Below are 22,167 nucleotides of genomic sequence, written 5' to 3' on the forward strand. Positions count from 1 at the left end.
CCCGACTTATACAGTGTCAGAAAACCAAAATATCAAAGTCAATGATATCTCAATTTATACAGTGTCAGAAAACCAAAATATCAAAGTCAATGATATCCCGTCTTATACAGTGTCAGAAAACCAAATAATAGGCGTCAACTCAATGATATACCAACTTATACAGTGTCAGAAAACCAAATGATAGGTGCCAAGTCAATGATATCTCGATTTATACAGTGTCAGAAAACCAAATGATAGGTGCCAAGTCAATGATATCCTAACTTATACAGTGTCAGAAAACCAAATGATAGGTGCCAAGTCAATGATATCTCGATTTATACAGTGTCAGAAAACCAAATAATAGGCGCCAAGTCAATGATATCCCAACTTATACAGTGTCAGAAAACCAAATAATAGGCGCCAAGTCAATGATATCCCGACTTATACAGTGTCAGAAAACCAAAATATCAAAGTCAATGATATCTCAATTTATACAGTGTCAGAAAACCAAAATATCAAAGTCAATGATATCCCGTCTTATACAGTGTCAGAAAACCAAATAATAGGCGTCAACTCAATGATATACCAACTTATACAGTGTCAGAAAACCAAATGATAGGTGCCAAGTCAATGATATCTCGATTTATACAGTGTCAGAAAACCAAATGATAGGTGCCAAGTCAATGATATCCTAACTTATACAGTGTCAGAAAACCAAATGATAGGTGCCAAGTCAATGATATCTCGATTTATACAGTGTCAGAAAACCAAATAATAGGCGTCAACTCAATGATATACCAACTTATACAGTGTCAGAAAACCAAATAATAGGACGCCAAGTTCCTTTGGTCAAAATCGAGCGAAAATATGAAAATACATTTTACTGGAGTGAAGAAAATCGCTTTTATGTTCACCGTAAAACCTGATATTTCATTGGGAAATGTGATAAAACATATTTTGACCATAAAACCTTGTTTCACTCTGAAAACATAAAACGAAATAATTTATACTGTGTCAGAAACCCAAATAGTGAGAATTAAACATAATATACTTTTCTTTTTTATGATTAATTTGACCTTGATCCATTGTTTTCATTGAACAATGTATGCAATAGGGAAAGAGAAACAATAGTACATTGTCTTTGGGAATGTACCATGGTAAAAACGTCTTTTGGGAGTTTGATCCTTTACTTGAAATTTAGTTTATTCTTTTCGTAATGAATAAGGCCACACCACTCTTTGGAGTTATCTCAACCACAGGCTAATGTGGCTGTTAATGAAATCTTACTAATCATCAAGCAGTATCTTTATGAAACAATATTTCTACAGAAAATTCTTCATATAAATGCACTTGTAAATGCTATAAAAAAACTATTACAATATCCAGAAATATATCGCATAAATATCACAATGATTTATATTTTATTTAAAATAAACTGTTAAATATGTATGCGTTAATGCTTTATTATAGACGACAATAAACATCAACTGTGCAATATTTAACAATTCCGTCTTTGCATATTACAGAGTTAGCTCCCTTGCGGGCAGGTATCGACTGTTACGTCATTATTTTGTGAGCGCAATTCACGCCGATTTATCAGAAACGTATGACGTTGCGCTCCCAAACACATGATGTCACAATCAATACCTTCCCGCAAGTGCAGATAACTCTGTAATATGCAAATTCGGGATAGAATCGAGGAACTAATAATCATATTGATTTGTTGTTCTTTAATTCCAATTCGAGATGGGGGATACCAAGTTTTAATCATTTCAGTGTATGACGAAAAAAAGTCTGATGTATATGTATAAAGTACTTCTGAAATTCAAAAATCGGATGGATAATGATTTGCATATATTATTACAACACGAGTTAAAATAAACGTTTTGATCCGAAACATTCTAGTTTTATAAATGTCTATGTCGTGAGGAATACACGACTCCAATTTTGTTGAGGTATTTGACGTAAAAAATATATGTAAAACAATGTATTTTGGAAAAAAAACATGTGTTGTATCCTAACGTATCTTGAACATTACCAAGAGAATGAATAGGAATTTTGCTTAATAAAAAATAGACCAAAATATCCTAATCTTGATTTTAATTTCCGGTAACGAAATCACACTCTGAATTCTGACCAGTGTTCGATGATATATAACGGTTCATTAAAACGACATCTAGTAAACAAGACAGTATTCGTTGACGGTGTTATCACGATATATGTTGTTTAAAACTAGTGTCCCGGTAAACCTGATACAATTTATATATGTAATTGATCAATTAGTGTATTTTAAAACAACTATGACATAACTTTATATCCTAAATATAACGTTGCCGTCGATTGTCGAAATGTTCGCTTTCCGCTTGCTACGACCTAGGCCGGGTACACCACAGGTAAAATATCACTTGACGCATTTTATATCTCCTATATCCGAAAAAGATTGTCATGGCCTATTGAATTGTTCGCATAATAAACGATAAATTCAGCAGCATTTACTCCTTCAAAATACATTAATTAGATATATATTTCGGTGTGAAATTAAGGTATCTTTTTAAGAAACACTAATCCATACTAATTCTTTCCCTACCAACGTTGACGTGGCACATTGTCTACAGTTTACATGGTATCGTTTATTATAAGGACATTTTAATGCATTTTTTTATCAAACACTTGTCTTTGATTACATTTATTTGATATCACAAATATAATTCAAAATATCTATTTGATATGACAAAACAAGGGAATAAACGGCACCATTTACTCCTTAAAATTACATTAATTAGATATATATTTTGGTGTCAAATTCAAGTATATTTATAAGAATCGCTATGAAGTTTATGAAATTGTGTACTTTAAAACAATATTTGTCTGACACCACCATATCACACAACTGATCGTAAATATAACGCTGCCGTCGATTGACTGATGATTGAAATTGCTATCAAGACCAAGAGTGATATTCGTAGCCAGTCTATGTTATCACTCGAAACAAAGCTCCCAAAACAGTACCCTATTTTTCCATTCCACGCCTTAATTAACTTTTCTGTATTTGAACTGTCCTCTCTCTTAACGGTATCACCACATTTTTTTATCAAACACTTGTCTTTCATTACATTTATTTGATATCACATGTATAATTCAAAGTATCTTTTTGATATGACAAAACAAGGGAATAAACGGCAGCATTTACTCCTTAAAATTACATTAATTAGATATATATTTCGGTGTCAAATTCAAGTATATTTATAAGAATCGCTATTTTTCAATGCGATTATTTTTTTTATGAAACACTTGTCTTTGAATACATTTATTTGATATCATATATATAATTCAAAATATCTATTTGACGTGACAAAACAAGGGATTATTATGGATTGTTTAAATAAAAAAAAAATAGACATAGTGTTGATTAGAACCCAGAACCCTTAGCGTATGGTGTCAACGCCCCAACCATCTAAGCTACACAGACAAACTACTCTGAATTGTTCTGACATTGATTCATAGGCATTTTAGCGTACATTGAATTATCCACGTTTTTCTCATTTTTCGGCACCAGTGCAATGTAGCAGAACCCCTTTTTGAGAACAGGATTTAAGTTGTGTTTTATTACACTGAATGAAATAATGCGCTGTATGAACAACATGGATTTTAGTTTTTGATTATAGTATAAAACTACTGAACCCTGTTAAACCTGGTACTATATAGTATCTTTATCGAGGAAGATAATTAATTAGCTTCCTCTTTTATTCAGGAGACTTAGAATTAGAGCTATATTTGAACCTGATGCATTTATCAATAAAATACTATTCATTCTATCTTTTTCAGTGTGTGACGAAAAAATGGTGATGTATTATAAAGGGGGAGTATCTCGGCCATTTACGGCCACCCAGTGATAAGCAAAAATTTTTGCATGAAGATAACTAAGAGTCGTCTGCATCTTGTATGCTATTCAGAACATTCGATTGATCTGGGTCCATTGTAATTTCAATAGGGGCCGCGGTAGCCGAGTGGTAAGATGTTCCGACATATTACCACAAGCCCTCCACCTCTGGGATGCGGATTCGAATTCCATGTGGAGCAGTTGCAAGGGACTGACCGCTGGTAGGTGGTTTTTCTCCGGGCACTGCGGCTTTCCTTCACCAGCAAACCTTGGCAGGCCTGACTGTTAATAGAACGTTAAACTAATAAAACCAAAAAGGTAATTTCAGAGGATAAAGATCAAAGGAAGAAAATGAAAATACATGTATGTCAACTAGACAAAGACTTACGTTTGGTATAATTCCTCATTGAATGCAATTTAACTAGATAATACAGTAGAAATGCAATCGAAAAAAAGTCAACAATGCTACGATTTAGTTAATTACAAGCTATGTAAAACACTAAACAATACAATTACCGAAACTAACCTCTTAGGATGATTAGCAATCGACACCTACCATGGTATAGGAAACGGGAAATAATACGCTAACACGTCGAAATAAACAAAGGTGTCGATAGAAATACCAAGATAAAACAAACCAACAGTTTAATGGTGGGTGTATGGACGGATGCTTAAACTCAGAGTTTTATCAATACACGGACTAATAGCAATGAAATGGTAGCTGACTACAGTTATGACGTCATGGTCGAAAACCACCGGGACCTCACGGTGTTCCGACCATAAACTACGTTTAACAAATTATCATTAGGAAATTTGGAAATTTGGTCTGACAGATCCCAAACGACTTTGTTTTTGGAAAGTTACATCGTAAGCTAGATTATATAAACCCTTTCCCTGATCTCATTTTCATTAAATCAATAAACTGACTATCGCTTTTGACGAAATCAAAGCAATCGCTATATTTTGGTGAAATAACAAGAAACTATTTTGGACGCCAAGCCATGAGAGGTACAATTTCTTCAAATAGGCAATACACAACAAAATTTTATCACAATTCTATCTGCCGATGAAACAATTAAATTTCGTGTGAATTTCTATTAAACAGCTTCATAATCTATATAATGTCTGGGGAACATTAAAGATATCTTTTCAATATACTATCTATAGCTTATATTTTAACGCCCGGAATCCAATTAAATATGAATGTTATAAAACTAGATAGAGTGTAGACTATAACAGAAGGGAAATGGAAAAATAAAAGAAAAAGAAAAGTGATCATCTTCGTTCTGTGAGATTGTGATTGAGTCAAATACTCATTATGTGCCAATCTTGTTAAATCTATTATCATATTACTAGTATAACCACAATGACTTACCGACTACCTGTATTGTCACCATTGTACTTGTATTATCCGGCTTCGACCGACAACAATATATATATGACCATAAAATATTTCAGTAATGCCGGGAAGATGTTTTACTTAGTTCATGAATCAGTGAACATTTTCATTGTTTTCGTATGAACACTTTATGTCGACTATCTCTGATTGTAGTCTAAAAAGAAACCTTGGACACATGTTCATATAAGTTATTTGCTGAATGGAAATTTTGTATTTCACATATTTAGTGCATTATTTAATACTAACTGTACATATGGTTCATGAATCAGTGAACATTTTCATTGTTTTCGTATGAACACTTAATTTATGTCGACAATCTCTGATTGTAGTCTAAAGAAACCTTGGACAAATGTTCATATAAGTTACTTGCTGAATGGAAATTTTATATTTCACAGATTTAGTGTATTGTTTAATACTAACACTACTAGTTGTGACGGATGCACGTGTCATTGGCTCTGAGAGGTCAACATCATACATACCCCATGGCCTCAACTCCCCGTGCGGACCCAGTAACCGTGACGCTCCTCTGGTCACAGTAATTGAACCACTACAAAGGGACCATGTTCTTCATGAAGTGGAAGATGTACAACGAATAGCTAATCAGCTCATAGAAGAATATGTAAGTTTTAATTTGTTTTTCACTTGTTTGTTTCGATTGTTTATTCGCTATATTAGACTTTACTGCTATCTGTGTGTTCTGTTTCGCCATTGATGAATCAATTATTATTATTTTGTGATACTTTTAATTCATTACTTCTGATATCTAAGTAAAATGATAATAACAGATGAAACTCTATTTCTATAGAACAGGAATCCATTTGTTATATTCCCGAACGCTAAGCTGTTCTACCGACCAGAATCTCTATTTATAGTACATTTGTAGATGTTTAATATTCCCCATACATTTCTACATGCCCATGGTCGTGTATATGTAGATCATAGACTTTGAAACGGGAAACCCTTTTAGTATCAAATAACAAACTTTTTTTTTGTTATTAGTGAACATATTTAAAATATAAAAGATTAAAATCAATAGTTATGGAGAACTAAAGTACAAGATTATGTGTCCTTGATGCTTTATATTCCATAGGAAATATGTATATATAATAAGTGATTGGTTATACAGGATATGACATTACTGCCCGACATTTACTCAGAAGAAGTGATAGGACTGCCAGGACCAGAGGAGATATCTGTATTTCAAGATGTAAGCAATCTGATGCCACAAATTCATGTCTAACTCCTGTGTTTTGTTTCTGTTTACAATCTGTTTTTATCGAATGGTAGTTTGAATTGTCATTATATTTTCATGTCAATGTACACTGTATTTTTCTGTATGAAAACAGGTGATTTTTTGTGAGAAATGTATTCGATTGGTATAATTTACCATTCATTCAATGTTTACGTCATGATTTCCTCAGAAACAATTTTTTATTTTTATATTGTGAATTGCGGGATGCACGTGAATAATATAATACTATGTTTTACAGGTGACTGTTGACTACATTGTTGTCTCCCACCTACTCGTCTTTGTTGACATAGTCATCTCCGACAACGGAGCACCACGTGATACCGTGGACCGACACGCCCTCTGGCAGGAACTTCGTATACAACTTCTGTCCCTTCTCTGCGACATGCGCAAAGCAATAGTTGATGTTCCCCAGATCTCCAGTGACATCACCCCTCCCTGTGTCATCGAAGCCTCGTGCAATGGCCAACGCTCGAGATTTACACGTAACATAAGGAACCACGTGATCGTCAGTACCGTCCGGGACGTGTCAAGTCGCCTCCATCAGAAATATAGTTTGTTTCCAGTCCATTAGGGGAAACCTTTATAGCTGCTACTGGCTGGATAGCAAAACATGTATACCCTATTTTCATAGGGCAGTTTTGTTATTGTAGTTATAATCTTATAGTGATATGTGATGAAATGATATGCTTTGGCCGCTGTAATAATTTTAAGTGCTTTTTAAAATTTTACAATTGTTTATTTTATCAAGTTTACTAAATCCGTATATTAGTTGGAGATGCTCAATTTATATTGTAATTTTTAATTTTACATTGTATTTTTGACGTGTTTTTACCTCAAGGCATATATTACATATTGCAGCAGTAATAGACTACGTTCACGTTTATGAATCAAAATATCTATAAAATAATTATATCACAAATATATAACGATGTTGTTCAACTCATACTTTTAATATCGTTATTGCACCATAGATGTTTTTTAATATTGTTGATTGTGAATTGAAACATTAAATATTCCTTTTTATCACTTTCTTAGTTTTGCTTTCTTTGATCCTTTTGAATCAGAAAACCCCAGTCTATAATGATGATCTACCAGACCTGTTGTAAGGGACCATTGTGTTGTTGTCTGTCTGACTGAACAATTTTGTGCTCCAATACATAATTTTCATAAAGATCTACGTATAACAAATAAACAAAAGTGTATGTGTCATATAGTAAAATATTGCTTGTCCGGATGTTTATTGTTCATACTTTCAAAATTGTATTTGAAATATATTTCCTTCGGTTATCATGTTAAGGATTCCTGTACAATCCTATTGTTCTTACACAGATATAATGCATTGACGCATCTGGGATATATAGAGGTTTCACAATGAGTGGTTGTTGAATATGGAATTTATTCCCCACTCATAAGTCATTTTTTGAAGTTACAAAAGACACTCGCTAAAGCTGGTTTCTTTTGTAACTTTTAAAACATAACTTACGAGTGAGGAATTCCATATCGAACAACCACGAGTCTTGTGACCTGTTTCTACACGTATCACAACTTTAACAGCTATTAGACGGTAGAAATAAGACGAGGATAAGTACGCTATCCAACAGCAGTTTTGACTTCAAGCGATGATCACCTAGCATGACGTCACTCGATTATTGATGACGATGATAAATGATGGCATGCCACTAAAATTTAAGTAGTTCGGTCAAAGTTCACCGTGTCACCCAATCAGAATGCCTACAGAGTCAATACCACGTGTGATATAACCAAATTGTTAACCAACAGCTGCATTGTTTATTTGTTACCATGAGGTTGAATAACACTAACTATTGTGGTAGAAACCCTGGTTAATAACTATAATTAGACGACATCTGCATTATCAAGATTATATCATATGCAATCACCACATAACGTCATGCAGTCCTTCGAAATGTGACGTCACGACCATCTGCGCGACGTAATGTTCCATTGAATCCCTCGTTTTACTATACCGTCGATTTCATGGCGCATGAAGGTGCGACAAAACGGTATCTTTTTGCCAGCGGAACATAGTAAGCAATTTACAATATGCTTTATTGATTGATTTTGAACGGAATTCCCTTAAAATTTTGTAATTTATTTCAGTGCTTGTCACGAATACCTGGGTTGATTTATCAAAGTCTCGCACCAAAATAAACCTACTCAAGGTAGATTTCTATTCAGAAAACGGGATAAATCATGTCAAGTGTGTATTGTAATATACGTCTTCAGAGCATCAGAATACAAAAACATAAACACTAGACCAATGATATACCAACTACAACAGTGTCAGAAAACCAAATAATAGGCGCCAAGTCAATAATATAACAACTTATACAGTGTCAGAAAACCAAATAATAGGCGCCAAGTCAATAATATAACAACTTATTCAGTGTCAGAAAACCAAATAATAGGCGTAAAGTCAAATATATACCAACTTACAAAGTGTCAGAAAACAAAAAAATCGGCGCCAAGTCAATGATATCATAACTTATACAGTGTCAGAATACCAAATGATAGGTGCCAAGTCAATGATAACTCGACTTATACAGTGTCAGAAAACCAAATAATAGGTGCCAAGTCAATGATATCTCGACTTATACAGTGTCAGAAAACCAAATAATAGGTGCCAAGTCAATGATATCTCGACTTATACAGTGCCAGAAAACCAAATAATAGGTGCCAAGTCAATGATATACCAACTTATACAGTGTCAGAAAACCAAATGATAGGTGCCAAGTCAATGATATCATAACTTTTACAATGTCAGAAATAATAGGCGCCAAGTCAATAATATAACAACTTATACAGTGTCAGAAAACCAAATAATAGGTGCCAAGTCAATGATATCTCGACTTATACAGTGTTAGAAAACCAAATAATAGGTGCCAAGTCAATGATATCTCGACTTATACAGTGTTAGAAAACCAAATAATAGGTGCCAAGTCAATGATATGTCGACTTATACAGTGCCAGAAAACCAAATAATAGGTGCCAAGTCAATGATATCCTAACTTATACAGTGTCAGAAAACCAAATAATAGGTGCCAAGTCAATGATATCTCGATTTATACAGTGCCAGAAAACCAAATAATAGGCGTTAACTAAATGATAAACCAACTTATACTGTGTCAGAAAACCAATGATAGGTGCCAAGTCAATGATATCTCGATTTATACAGTGTTAGAAAACCAAATAATAGGCGTCAACTCAATGATAAACCAACTTACAAAGTGTCAGAAAACCAAATGATAGGTGCCAAGTCAATGATATCTCGATTTATACAGTGTTAGAAAACCAAATAATAGGCGTCAACTCAATGATAAACCAACTTATACAGTGTCCGAAAACCAATGATAGGTGCCAAGTCAATGATATCTCGATTTATACAGTGTTAGAAAACCAAATAATAGGCGTCAACTCAATGATATACCAACTTATACAGTGTCAGAAAACCAAATGATAGGTGCCAAGTCAATGATATCTCGACTTATACAGTGCCAGAAAACCAAACAATAGGCGTCAACTCAATGATATACCAACTTATACAGTGCCAGAAAACCAAATAATAGGCGTCAACTCAATGATAAACCAACTTATACAGTGCCAGAAAACCAAATAATAGGCGTCAACTCAATGATAAACCAACTTATTCAGTGCCAGAAAACCAAATAATAGGCGTCAACTCAATGATATACCAACTTATACAGTGTCAGAAAACCAAATGATAGGTGCCAAGTCAATGATATCTCGACTTATACAGTGCCAGAAAACCAAACAATAGGCGTCAACTCAATGATAAACCAACTTATTCAGTGCCAGAAAACCAAATGATAGGCGACAACTCAATGATAAACCAACTTATACAGTGTCAGAAAACCAAATGATAGGTGCCAAGTCAATGATACAGTGGAACCTCCCAAAACCGAACCTTCTCAAAACCGATCACCTCTAGAAACCGAACATGGATGTCATGTACAGAATGAATTCCTCTTTATTAATAGTATATAAAACTTCCCAAAACCGATCCCTCCCAATTCCGAATACCGGACCGATTTTGAGATCGGAATAGTCAAATGTAACTAAAATACACTTCTGAAAACCGGCCTTACCTGACTCAGTGAGCGACGCCGATAGATTGCATTGAGGTCTGATCAACCGACCGTGAAATACACACGTACCTGTACCATAGTTGTTGCATGCCATGTCCTTGGGCATGTATACAGATGTGAAGGCTATAGGTACACTGTAATTATACCCGAGATGGTGGTGTAATTATTTAATCATGCCTATTGTTTAGATATCTAACGAAGGTCTACCATGTGCATGCGGTTTGTTTACTGTAGGAAAACAAGCAGAGCTAGTAATAAAGAGAAAGTTTCGTATTTAAATCACACTGTTTTTTTTTTATTTACTTATGTAGTTGTCGGATAACGTAAATTATCTGTATGAAGAAGCCGAAGCCATGTATTGTTTTAGAAAATGACTTTGTCATATAATGACTGGCATCAACTGATCATCGTGTAATATTAGACCATTAAATTTGATTCTTGACGTAACCGGAAGCGATCGGTCGTATGTAGGTTGCAGACGAGAACATCCCCAGGAACATTCACGCAACTAACTAACTAAACTACGTTTATAAGCGGTAACAAAGTCAAGTTTGCTGTAATCCATTCCTTTTAAACGTATGATTCTCTCTTTTGTGATAACATTCACATTAACAATCAATATCGGTCGGTTTTAACAAACACTAGGCATACGTGCGATGCACTAATGTAAAAAACGACTTCCGATCGATTAAATCCGGATCGTGATGATCGGTATTCGGTTCACTTCTCCAAACCGAACCCTCTCTAAACCGGCCGAAATTATATGCACCGACCATGATCGGTTTCGGAAGGTTCCACTGTATCTCGATTTATACAGTGTCAGAAAACCAAATGATAGGTGCCAAGTCGATGATATCCTAACTCATACAGTGTCAGAAAACCAAATAATAGGCGCCAAGTCAATGATATCGCATCATATACAGTGTCAAAAACTAAATAATAGGCGCCAAGTCAATGATATCTCAATTTATACAGTGTCAGAAAACCAAAATATCAAAGTCAATGATATCCTAACTCATACAGTGTCAGAAAACCAAATAATAGGCGCCAAGTCAATGATATCTCGATTTATACAGTGTCAGAAAACCAAATGATAGGTGCCAAGTCAATGATATCCTAACTCATACAGTGTCAGAAAACCAAATAATAGGCGCCAAGTCAATGATATCTCAATTTATACAGTGTCAGAAAACCAAAATATCAAAGTCAATGATATCCTAACTCATACAGTGTCAGAAAACCAAATAATAGGCGCCAAGTCAATGATATCTCAATTTATACAGTGTCAGAAAACCAAAATATCAAAGTCAATGATATCCCGACTTATACAGTGTCAGAAAACCAAAATATCAAAGTCAATGATATCCCGACTTATACAGTGTCAGAAAACCAAATAATAGACGCCAAGTTCCTTTGGTCAAAATCGAGCGAAAATATGAAAATACATTTTACTGGAGTGAAGAAAATCGCTTTTATGTTCACCGTAAAACCTGAATTTTCATTGGGAAATGTGATAAAACATATTTTGACCATAAAACCTTGTTTCACTCTGAAAACATAAAACGAACTAATTTATACTGTGTCAGAAACCCAAATAGTGAGAATTAAACATAATATACTTTTCTTTTTATGATTAATTTGACCTTGATCCATTGTTTTCATTGAACAATGTATGCAATAGGGAAAGAGAAACAATAGTACATTGTCTTTGGGAATGTACCATGGTAAAAACGTCTTTTGGGAGTTTGATTCTTTACTTGAAATTTAGTTTATTCTTTTCGTAATGAATAAGGCCACACCACTCTTTGGAGTTATCTCAACCACAGGCTAATGTGGCTGTTAATGAAATCTTACTAATCATCAAGCAGTATCTTTATGAAACAATATTTCTACAGAAAATTCTTCATATAAATGCACTTGTAAATGCTATAAAAAAACTATTACAATATCCAGAAATATATCGCATAAATATCACAATGATTTATATTTTATTTAAAATAAACTGTTAAATATGTATGCGTTAATGCTTTATTATAGACGACAATAAACATCAACTGTGCAATATTTAACAATTCCGTCTTTGCATATTACAGAGTTAGCTCCCTTGCGGGCAGGTATCGACTGTTACGTCATTATTTTGTGAGCGCAATTCACGCCGATTTATCAGAAACGTATGACGTTGCGCTCCCAAACACATGATGTCACAATCAATACCTTCCCGCAAGTGCAGATAACTCTGTAATATGCAAATTCGGGATAGAATCGAGGAACTAATAATCATATTGATTTGTTGTTCTTTAATTCAAATTCGAGATGGGGGTAAATACCAAGTTTTAATCATTTCAGTGTATGACGAAAAAAAGTCTGATGTATATGTATAAAGTACTTCTGAAATTCAAAAATCGGATGGATAATGATTTGCATATATTATTACAACACGAGTTAAAATAAACGTTTTGATCCGAAACATTCTAGTTTTATAAATGTCTATGTCGTGAGGAATACACGACTCCAATTTTGTTGAGGTATTTGACGTAAAAAATATATGTAAAACAATGTATTTTGGAAAAAAAACATGTGTTGTATCCTAACGTATCTTGAACATTACCAAGAGAATGAATAGGAATTTGCTTAATAAAAAATAGACCAAAATATCCTAATCTTGATTTTAATTTCCGGTAACGAAATCACAACTCTGAGTTCTGACCAGTGTTCGATGATATTTAACGGTTCATTAAAACGACATCTAGTAAACAAGACAGTATTCGTTGACGGTGTTATCACGATATATGTTGTTTAAAACTAGTGTCCCGGTAAACCTGATACAATTTATATATGTAATTGATCAATTAGTGTATTTTAAAACAACTATGACATAACTTTATATCCTAAATATAACGTTGCCGTCGATTGTCGAAATGTTCGCTTTCCGCTTGCTACGACCTAGGCCGGGTACACCACAGGTAAAATATCACTTGACGCATTTTATATCTCCTATATCCGAAAAAGATTGTCATGGCCTATTGAATTGTTCGCATAATAAACGATAAATTCAGCAGCATTTACTCCTTCAAAATACATTAATTAGATATATATTTCGGTGTGAAATTAAGGTATCTTTTTAAGAAACACTAATCCTTACTAATTCTTTCCCTACCAACGTTGACTTGGCAAATTGTCTACAGTTTACATGGTATCGTTTATTATAAGGACATTTTAATGCATTTTTTTATCAAACAATTGTCTTTGATTACAATTTATTTGATATCACAAATATAATTCAAAATATCTATTTGATATGACAAAACAAGGGAATAAACGGCAGCATTTACTCCTTAAAATTACATTAATTAGATATATATTTCGGTGTCAAATTCAAGTATATTTATAAGAATCGCTATGAAATTTATGAAATTGTGTACTTTAAAACAATATTTGTCTGACACCACCATATCACACAACTGATCGTAAATATAACGCTGCCGTCGATTGACTGATGATTGAAATTGCTATCAAGACCAAGAGTGATATTCGTAGCCAGTCTATGTTATCACTCGAAACAAAGCTCCCAAAACAGTACCCTATTTTTCCATTCCACGCCTTAATTAACTTTTCTGTATTTGAACTGACCTCTCTCTTAACGGTATCACCACATTTTTTTTATCAAACACTTGTCTTTGATTACATTTATTTGATATCACATGTATAATTCAAAGTATCTTTTTGATATGACAAAACAAGGGAATAAACGGCAGCATTTACTCCTTAAAATTACATTAATTAGATATATATTTCGGTGTCAAATTCAAGTATATTTATAAGAATCGCTATTTTTCAATGCGATTATTTTTTTATGAAACACTTGTCTTTGAATACATTTATTTGATATCATATATATAATTCAAAATATCTATTTGACGTGACAAAACAAGGGATTATTATGGATTGTTTAAATAAAAAAAAAAAGACATAGTGTTGATTAGAACCCAGAACCCTTAGCGTATGGTGTCAACGCCCCAACCATCTAAGCTACACAGACAAACTACTCTGAATTGTTCTGTCGTTGATTCATAGGCATTTTAGCGTACATTGAATTATCCACGTTTTTCTCATTTTTCGGCACCAGTGCAATGTAGCAGAACCCCTTTTTGAGAACAGGATTTAAGTAATGTTTTATTACACTGAATGAAATAATGCGCTGTATGAACAAAATGGATTTTAGTTTTTGATTATAGTATAAAACTACTGAACCCTGTTAAACCTGGTACTATATAGTATCTTTATCGAGGAAGATAATTAATTAGCTTCCTCTTTTATTCAGGAGACTTAGAATTAGAGCTATATTTGAACCTGATGCATTTATCAATAAAATACTATTCATTCTATCTTTTTCAGTGTGTGACGAAAAAATGGTGATGTATTATAAAGGGGGAGTATCTCGGCCATTTACGGCCACCTAGTGATAAGCAAAATATTTTGCATGAAGATAACTAAGAGTCGTCTGCATCTTGTATGCTATTCAGAACATTCGATTGATCTGGGTCCATTGTAATTTCAATAGGGGCCGCGGTAGCCGAGTGGTAAGATGTTCCGACATATTACCACAAGCCCTCCACCTCTGGGATGCGGATTCGAATTCCATGTGGAGCAGTTGCAAGGGACTGACCGCTGGTAGGTGGTTTTTCTCCGGGCACTGCGGCTTTCCTTCACCAGCAAACCTTGGCAGGCCTGACTGTTAATAGAACGTTAAACTAATAAAACCAAAAAGGTAATTTCAGAGGATAAAGATCAAAGGAAGAAAATCAAAATACATGTATGTCAACTAGACAAAGACTTACGTTTGGTATAATTCCTCATTGAATGCAATTTAACTAGATAATACAGTAGAAATGCAATCGAAAAAAAGTCAACAATGCTACGATTTAGTTAATTACAAGCTATGTAAAACACTAAACAATACAATTACCGAAACTAACCTCTTAGGATGATTAGCAATCGACACCTACCATGGTATAGGAAACGGGAAATAATACGCTAACACGTCGAAATAAACAAAGGTGTCGATAGAAATACCAAGATAAAACAAACCAACAGTTTAATGGTGGGTGTATGGACGGATGCTTAAACTCAGAGTTTTATCAATACACGGACTAATAGCAATGAAATGGTAGCTGACTACAGTTATGACGTCATGGTCGAAAACCACCGGGACCTCACGGTGTTCCGACCATAAACTACGTTTAACAAATTATCATTAGGAAATTTGGAAATTTGGTCTGACAGATCCCAAACGACTTTGTTTTTGGAAAGTTACATCGTAAGCTAGATTATATAAACCCTTTCCCTGATCTCATTTTCATTAAATCAATAAACTGACTATCGCTTTTGACGAAATCAAAGCAATCGCTATATTTTGGTGAAATAACAAGAAACTATTTTGGACGCCAAGCCATGAGAGGTACGATTTCTTCAAATAGGCAATACACAACAAAATTTTATCACAATTCTATCTGCCGATGAAACAATTAAATTTCGTGTGAATTTCTATTAAACAGCTTCATAATCTATATAATGTCTGGGGAACATTAAAGATATCTTTTCAATATACTATCTATAGCTTATATTTTAACGCCCGGAATCCAATTAAATATGAATGTTATAAAACTAGATAGAGTGTAGACTATAACAGAAGGGAAATGGAAAAATAAAAGAAAAAGAAAAGTGATCATCTTCGTTCTGTGAGATTGTGATTGAGTCAAATACTCATTATGTGCCAATCTTGTTAAATCTATTATCATATTACTAGTATAACCACAATGACTTACCGACTACCTGTATTGTCACCATTGTACTTGTATTATCCGGCTTCGACCGACAACAATATATATATGACCATAAAATATTTCAGTAATGCCGGGAAGATGTTTTACTTAGTTCATGAATCAGTGAACATTTTCATTGTTTTCGTATGAACACTTTATGTCGACTATCTCTGATTGTAGTCTAAAGAAACCTTGGACACATGTTCATATAAGTTATTTGCTGAATGGAAATTTTGTATTTCACATATTTAGTGCATTATTTAATACTAACTGTACATATGGTTCATGAATCAGTGAACATTTTCATTGTTTTCGTATGAACACTTAATCTATGTCGACAATCTCTGATTGTAGTCTAAAGAAACCTTGGACAAATGTTCATATAAGTTACTTGCTGAATGGAAATTTTATATTTCACAGATTTAGTGTATTGTTTAGTACTAACACTACTAGTTGTGACGGATGCACGTGTCATTGGCTCTGAGAGGTCAACATCATACATACCCCATGGCATCAACTCCCCGTGCGGACCCAGTAACCGTGACGCTCCTCTGGTCACAGTAATTGAACCACTACAAAGGGACCATGTTCTTCATGAAGTGGAAGATGTACAACGAATAGCTAATCAGCTCATAGAAGAATATGTAAGTTTTCATTTGTTTTTCACTTGTTTGTTTCGATTGTTTATTCGCTATATTAGACTTTACTGCTATCTGTGTGTTCTGTTTCGCCATTGATGAATCAATTATTATTATTTTGTGATACTTTTAATTCATTACTTCTGATATCTAAGTAAAATGATAATAACAGATGAAACTCTATTTCTATAGAACAGGAATCCATTTGTTATATTCCCGAACGCTGAGCTGTTCTACCGACCAGAATCTCTATTATCTATAGTACATTTGTAGATGTTTAATATCCCCCATACATTTCTACATGCCCATGGTCGTGTATATGTAGATCATAGACATTGAAACGGGAAACCCTTTTAGTATCAAATAACAAACTTTTTTTGTTATTAGTGAACATATTTAAAATATAAAAGATTAAAATCAATAGTTATGGAGAACTAAAGTACAAGATTATGTGTCCTTGATGCTTTATTTTCCATAGGAAATATGTATATATAATAAGTGATTGGTTATACAGGATATGACATTACTGCCCGACATTTACTCAGAAGAAGTGATAGGACTGCCAGGACCAGAGGAGATATCTGTATTTCAAAATGTAAGCAATCTGATGCCACAAATTCATGTCTAACTCCTGTGTTTTGTTTCTGTTTACAATCTGTTTTTATCGAATGGTAGTTTGAATTGTCATTATATTTTCATGTCAATGTACACTGTTTTTTTCTGTATGAAAACAGGTGATTTTTTGTGAGAAATGTATTCGATTGGTATAATTTACCATTCATTCAATGTTTACGTCATGATTTCCTCAGAAACAATTTTTTATTTTTATATTCTGAAAATGCGGGATGCACGTGAATAAAACATACTATGTTTTACAGGTGACTGTTGACTACATTGTTGTCTCCCACCTACTCGTCTTTGTTGACATAGTTATCTCCGACAACGGAGCACCACGTGATACCGTGGACCGACACGCCCTCTGGCAGGAACTTCGTATACAAGTTCTGTCCCTTCTCTGCGACATGCGCAAAGCAATTGTTGATGTTCCTCAGGTCTGCAGTGACATCACCCCTCCCTGTGTCATCGAAGCCTCGTGCAATGGCCAACGCTCGAGATTTACACGTAACATGAGGAACCACGTGATCGTCAGTACCGTCCGGGACGTGTCAAGTCGCCTCCGTCAGAAATATAGTTTGTTACCAGTCCATTAGTGGGTGACCTTTGTAGCTGCTACTGGATGGATAGGGAAAATATGAATTCCCAATTTTCATAGGAGAGTTTTGTGATTGTATTTAAAATCATACAGTGATATGTGATGAAATGAGATGCTTTGGCCGCTGTAATAATTTTACGTGCTTTTTTTAATTTAATAATTGTTTATTTTTTTAAGTTTACTAAATTCGTATATATGTTGGAGATGCTCAATTTATATTTTCATTAATATTTTACATGGTATTTTAGTATTTCTTACCTCAAGGCATATATATGACAAATTGCAGTATTAGACTGCTTCCACTTCTATGAATCAAAATATCTATATGATAATTATATCAAAAATATATAATAATATGTTTTCAACTCATACTTTACATATCGTTGTTGCATCATGCATATGCTTTTTTAATATTGTTGATTATGAATTTAAACATTACATATTCTTTTTATCACTTTCTTGGTATTTTTGTATCCTTTTGAATCAGAATAACTTTTAGAAAAAATAATTTCAGTTTTTATTATATAGTGATATTGATAAATTTAAGAATAGAATTAATGTGACAGCTGTACGTTTTTATTTATTATTTTATAATTTGTTTAATATTTATCAAGGTTCACAAAATATATGTTTATTTTTTAAGATACTCAATTTAAATTGCTATTAGTTTAATTCACCTGTTTTTGTTAAGTATATTTTTTTGTCTGCGAATTTATAAAGAATAATATATACAATATACAGAATGTATGTATATACACAATGTAATACTTTTAACTATTTTTTATTGGCGTGCGATTTATCTTCGCGGTTTTTGAAAAAAAAATAAACATGCAAAAGTTTATCTCAGCTTATCAACAGCTACCTCATTCATATTGGAAGTTATATTATTTCAATTGACTAATCCGCGAGAGTTTATTTCCGCGAATATATTTCCAATCGTGATATTTAGTAAACGCAAAATAAAAATGGTTTATAATATACGAATACATCACCTTGCAGTCTATAAAGGAATTGAATGAATTTCTAAGAAATAAAAATGGTTTATAGTATATGACTATATCACTTGTACTCTATATAAAAATTACAATGGTTTATAATTTATGAAAATATCGCCTTGTATTCTATATAGAAATAAAATGGTTTGTATTATATGACTATATCACTTGTACTCTATATAAAAATTACAATGGTTTATAATTTATGAAAATATCGCCTTGTATTCTATATAGAAATAAAATGGTTTGTATTATATGAATATATCACCTTGTAGTCTTTATAGATGTTTTGAATTAACTATTGTTAACTGTTGGCGGCGAATTTAGTTATTGCAATAAATTTATTATAAATTATAAAATGTTTGTATTAAATGTTTGTATTAACTCTGTTAGTATTGGGAGTACGTTTTGCATATACACATATAGCTTCTTTTATGTAATGATATTTTTATATGAACATTATAATGCCATCATAATACTGTCACCATCATCAGACCAATTCCCAGACGGGCTCGAACCCACGACCTTGGAGTTACTGGTCCGCTGCACGGTCGACTGAGTTAGAAGGGACTATATCACAATGTAAAATTAAAAGCTGGTCAACAGACTTTATTCGTTTTTAAGGTCAGGCCTTCGTGTATTTTCAGCGTTATTAAAAGATTTTTTATGCCAATCTACTGCAATAAAAATGAATAAAACATTGTTCAATTGCAAAGAAAATACATCTTTAAAATATTTCTTGCCCAAAGAAAGGGACGCTCAGCCAAGGATATCGCCTATTAACAAGAATAAGAAAATAAAGCAAGTGTTGCTAGGTGAACAATGCATCCAATTATACGGTAATAGAAAAAGAAACTATGGCTACTATATTACCTGAAAACGAAATGAAGGACTATTAGTCAATGATAAAGTCAAATAAATAGAAATGTGCTTTTATTTTATAACATGTATCCACACAATGCAATCTAGATATGAATCAATCAAACAATAAATACAATTTTTATAAGTATTTACAATCTTAAAAGTTCGTATACAAACAATATTATAAAAATTTCCCAGCCAACATCGGCGTATGGGACACTGGTAAAGTTACATAACTGTGTATGGTGTGAGAAAACACGAGGATGCACTCTATGAAGTGATTTACAGGACCGTAAATAATAAAATAAATTATAATTCATGTTATACAAGATATTTAAACTGTTAATTAGTGTGCAGAATTCAATTAACATTATTTGACTAGAATTCAAGCTTAAAGATGATACACCGCAGACGAAAGGTATTTTTTCTCTAAAGAGCAAATTAATTAGTATTTTTCTTCAATCACAAAAGTTACTTACTTAACCCCATTACCACCATTGAAAAGTTTGAGCTTCTTATTTCATGTCAAAAATATTAAAATGATTTATTGCTTTCCGAAAAAAAACTGTGGTACTATGTCCGATGCGGAATGAAGTACGGATTGCGCATGTACCAAAAGCAATATTAATAATTTTAGATGTATTTTTGTGTTAATTAGACATGCATGCGATTAAACATAAATTATTATTCAAAGAATAAACATCATATATGCTCTATCGGCGATGGGACATTTTTAATTCTAGTAACCAGAACAATTATATTCAAGCACCAGTTTAAAGGTTTGTTGGATTAATCTGTGTATTTTCTCTCTTCATTTATTTTTTCTATTTTGGTTAAATATATATATTCATTCAATGAAGGTAAGTTAATCAAAGATTTGCTATGCAGCAGTTTATTCAATGAGGTAAATTCATAAAAAAACATAATAATTAAAAAATACAATATGTTAAGAACATGGTATCATCTTCAAGTCAATAAATAAACAATAATGTCAGTACTAAAGAGGTAGCTTAGTTTCACAGTAAGAAATTTATCAATAAGTTTGATATTACAGTTACAAGTAATGTAATGACCCGACAGAAAACAAATAAATAAAGACAAAATATATACAAATGATACAGGCACACAATAAATATTCCTCATGATATAATGCGAAAGCGTTATAAAAAGAGACTTTACATATAAATTTGAATTTTAAAAAGTTATTTCAAATATTAACAGGCATCTTAAAAAATAGTAACAGTTTTGATACTAAGGGATATTTACATTACCACTGCACGGTACCTTTATGTTGCTACTAAGCCCAATGTATGATATTTCCCAGTATTAACATTGGCATTTAGGCTCTGGCGTAATAATACTACAATAAGAGTTCAAAATGTCAAGAAATGACTGGGTTGAAATACTTGAAATGGATTGGAGTGTTTTGATTATCGCTGTATATCCCGTTTTATCGATGAGACTATTTCATCTACTGTTATTGTTTAGTCCGTTGTCCGTGGCAACACACCGGAAGTTACAAAAACTCAAGTCTTTCCCGCCAAATTATTGGCTGTTCCATCAAATTATATTCTTCACTATACAAACGTATAACTTTTATATTCATACTTTATTTTTCACCTTTTTCTTTTTATAACGGGAATGCCTATAAAAATGTAAATACATGTTTAAGCATTGGTTGTCATATTTTCAAAAGCATTGGCGTGTAACATGCATTGGGTGTTCTAGCATATCTCTCATGGTGCGCACCATGGGCTATGGTAGAACACCCAATGCATGTTACACACCAATGCATGTCGAAAATATGACAACCAATGCTTCAAATGCATAACGTATTTATATTCGTTTGTCACAATTACTATATAAACTAACCAAGTCGATGTAAAGTCTATAGAGATATTAACTAAATTCAAAACGTGACTATTAAGACGCTACTAATGTTGACGTGGACACGTCACAATCAAAATCACTGTTCTATATTCGTTGACAATCGTATTTTCCACA

General features: G+C 33.1%; 2 protein-coding genes across 2 annotated transcripts; both read left to right on the top strand.

The window, feature by feature from the left end:
• The first annotated feature begins 4,860 nt into the window (after positions 1-4,860).
• LOC138334515 (uncharacterized) lies at positions 4,861-7,081 on the top strand. The gene is made up of 4 exons (XM_069283174.1): positions 4,861-4,867; positions 5,654-5,877; positions 6,385-6,465; positions 6,749-7,081. The coding sequence occupies exons 1-4, from the start codon at positions 4,861-4,863 to the stop codon at positions 7,079-7,081; spliced, it is 645 nt and encodes a 214-aa protein (XP_069139275.1).
• A 9,004-nt stretch (positions 7,082-16,085) lies between these two features.
• On the top strand, positions 16,086-18,371 carry LOC138334516 (uncharacterized). Its single transcript, XM_069283175.1, has 4 exons — positions 16,086-16,092; positions 16,877-17,100; positions 17,609-17,689; positions 17,973-18,371. Exons 1-4 carry the CDS (start codon positions 16,086-16,088, stop codon positions 18,303-18,305), a joined length of 645 nt encoding a protein of 214 aa, XP_069139276.1. The 3' UTR covers positions 18,306-18,371.
• Positions 18,372-22,167: the final 3,796 nt, after the last annotated feature.

Source organism: Argopecten irradians, chromosome 11 (assembly GCF_041381155.1).
Source record: "Argopecten irradians isolate NY chromosome 11, Ai_NY, whole genome shotgun sequence".
Classification (NCBI taxonomy): Eukaryota; Metazoa; Mollusca; class Bivalvia; order Pectinida; family Pectinidae; genus Argopecten; species Argopecten irradians.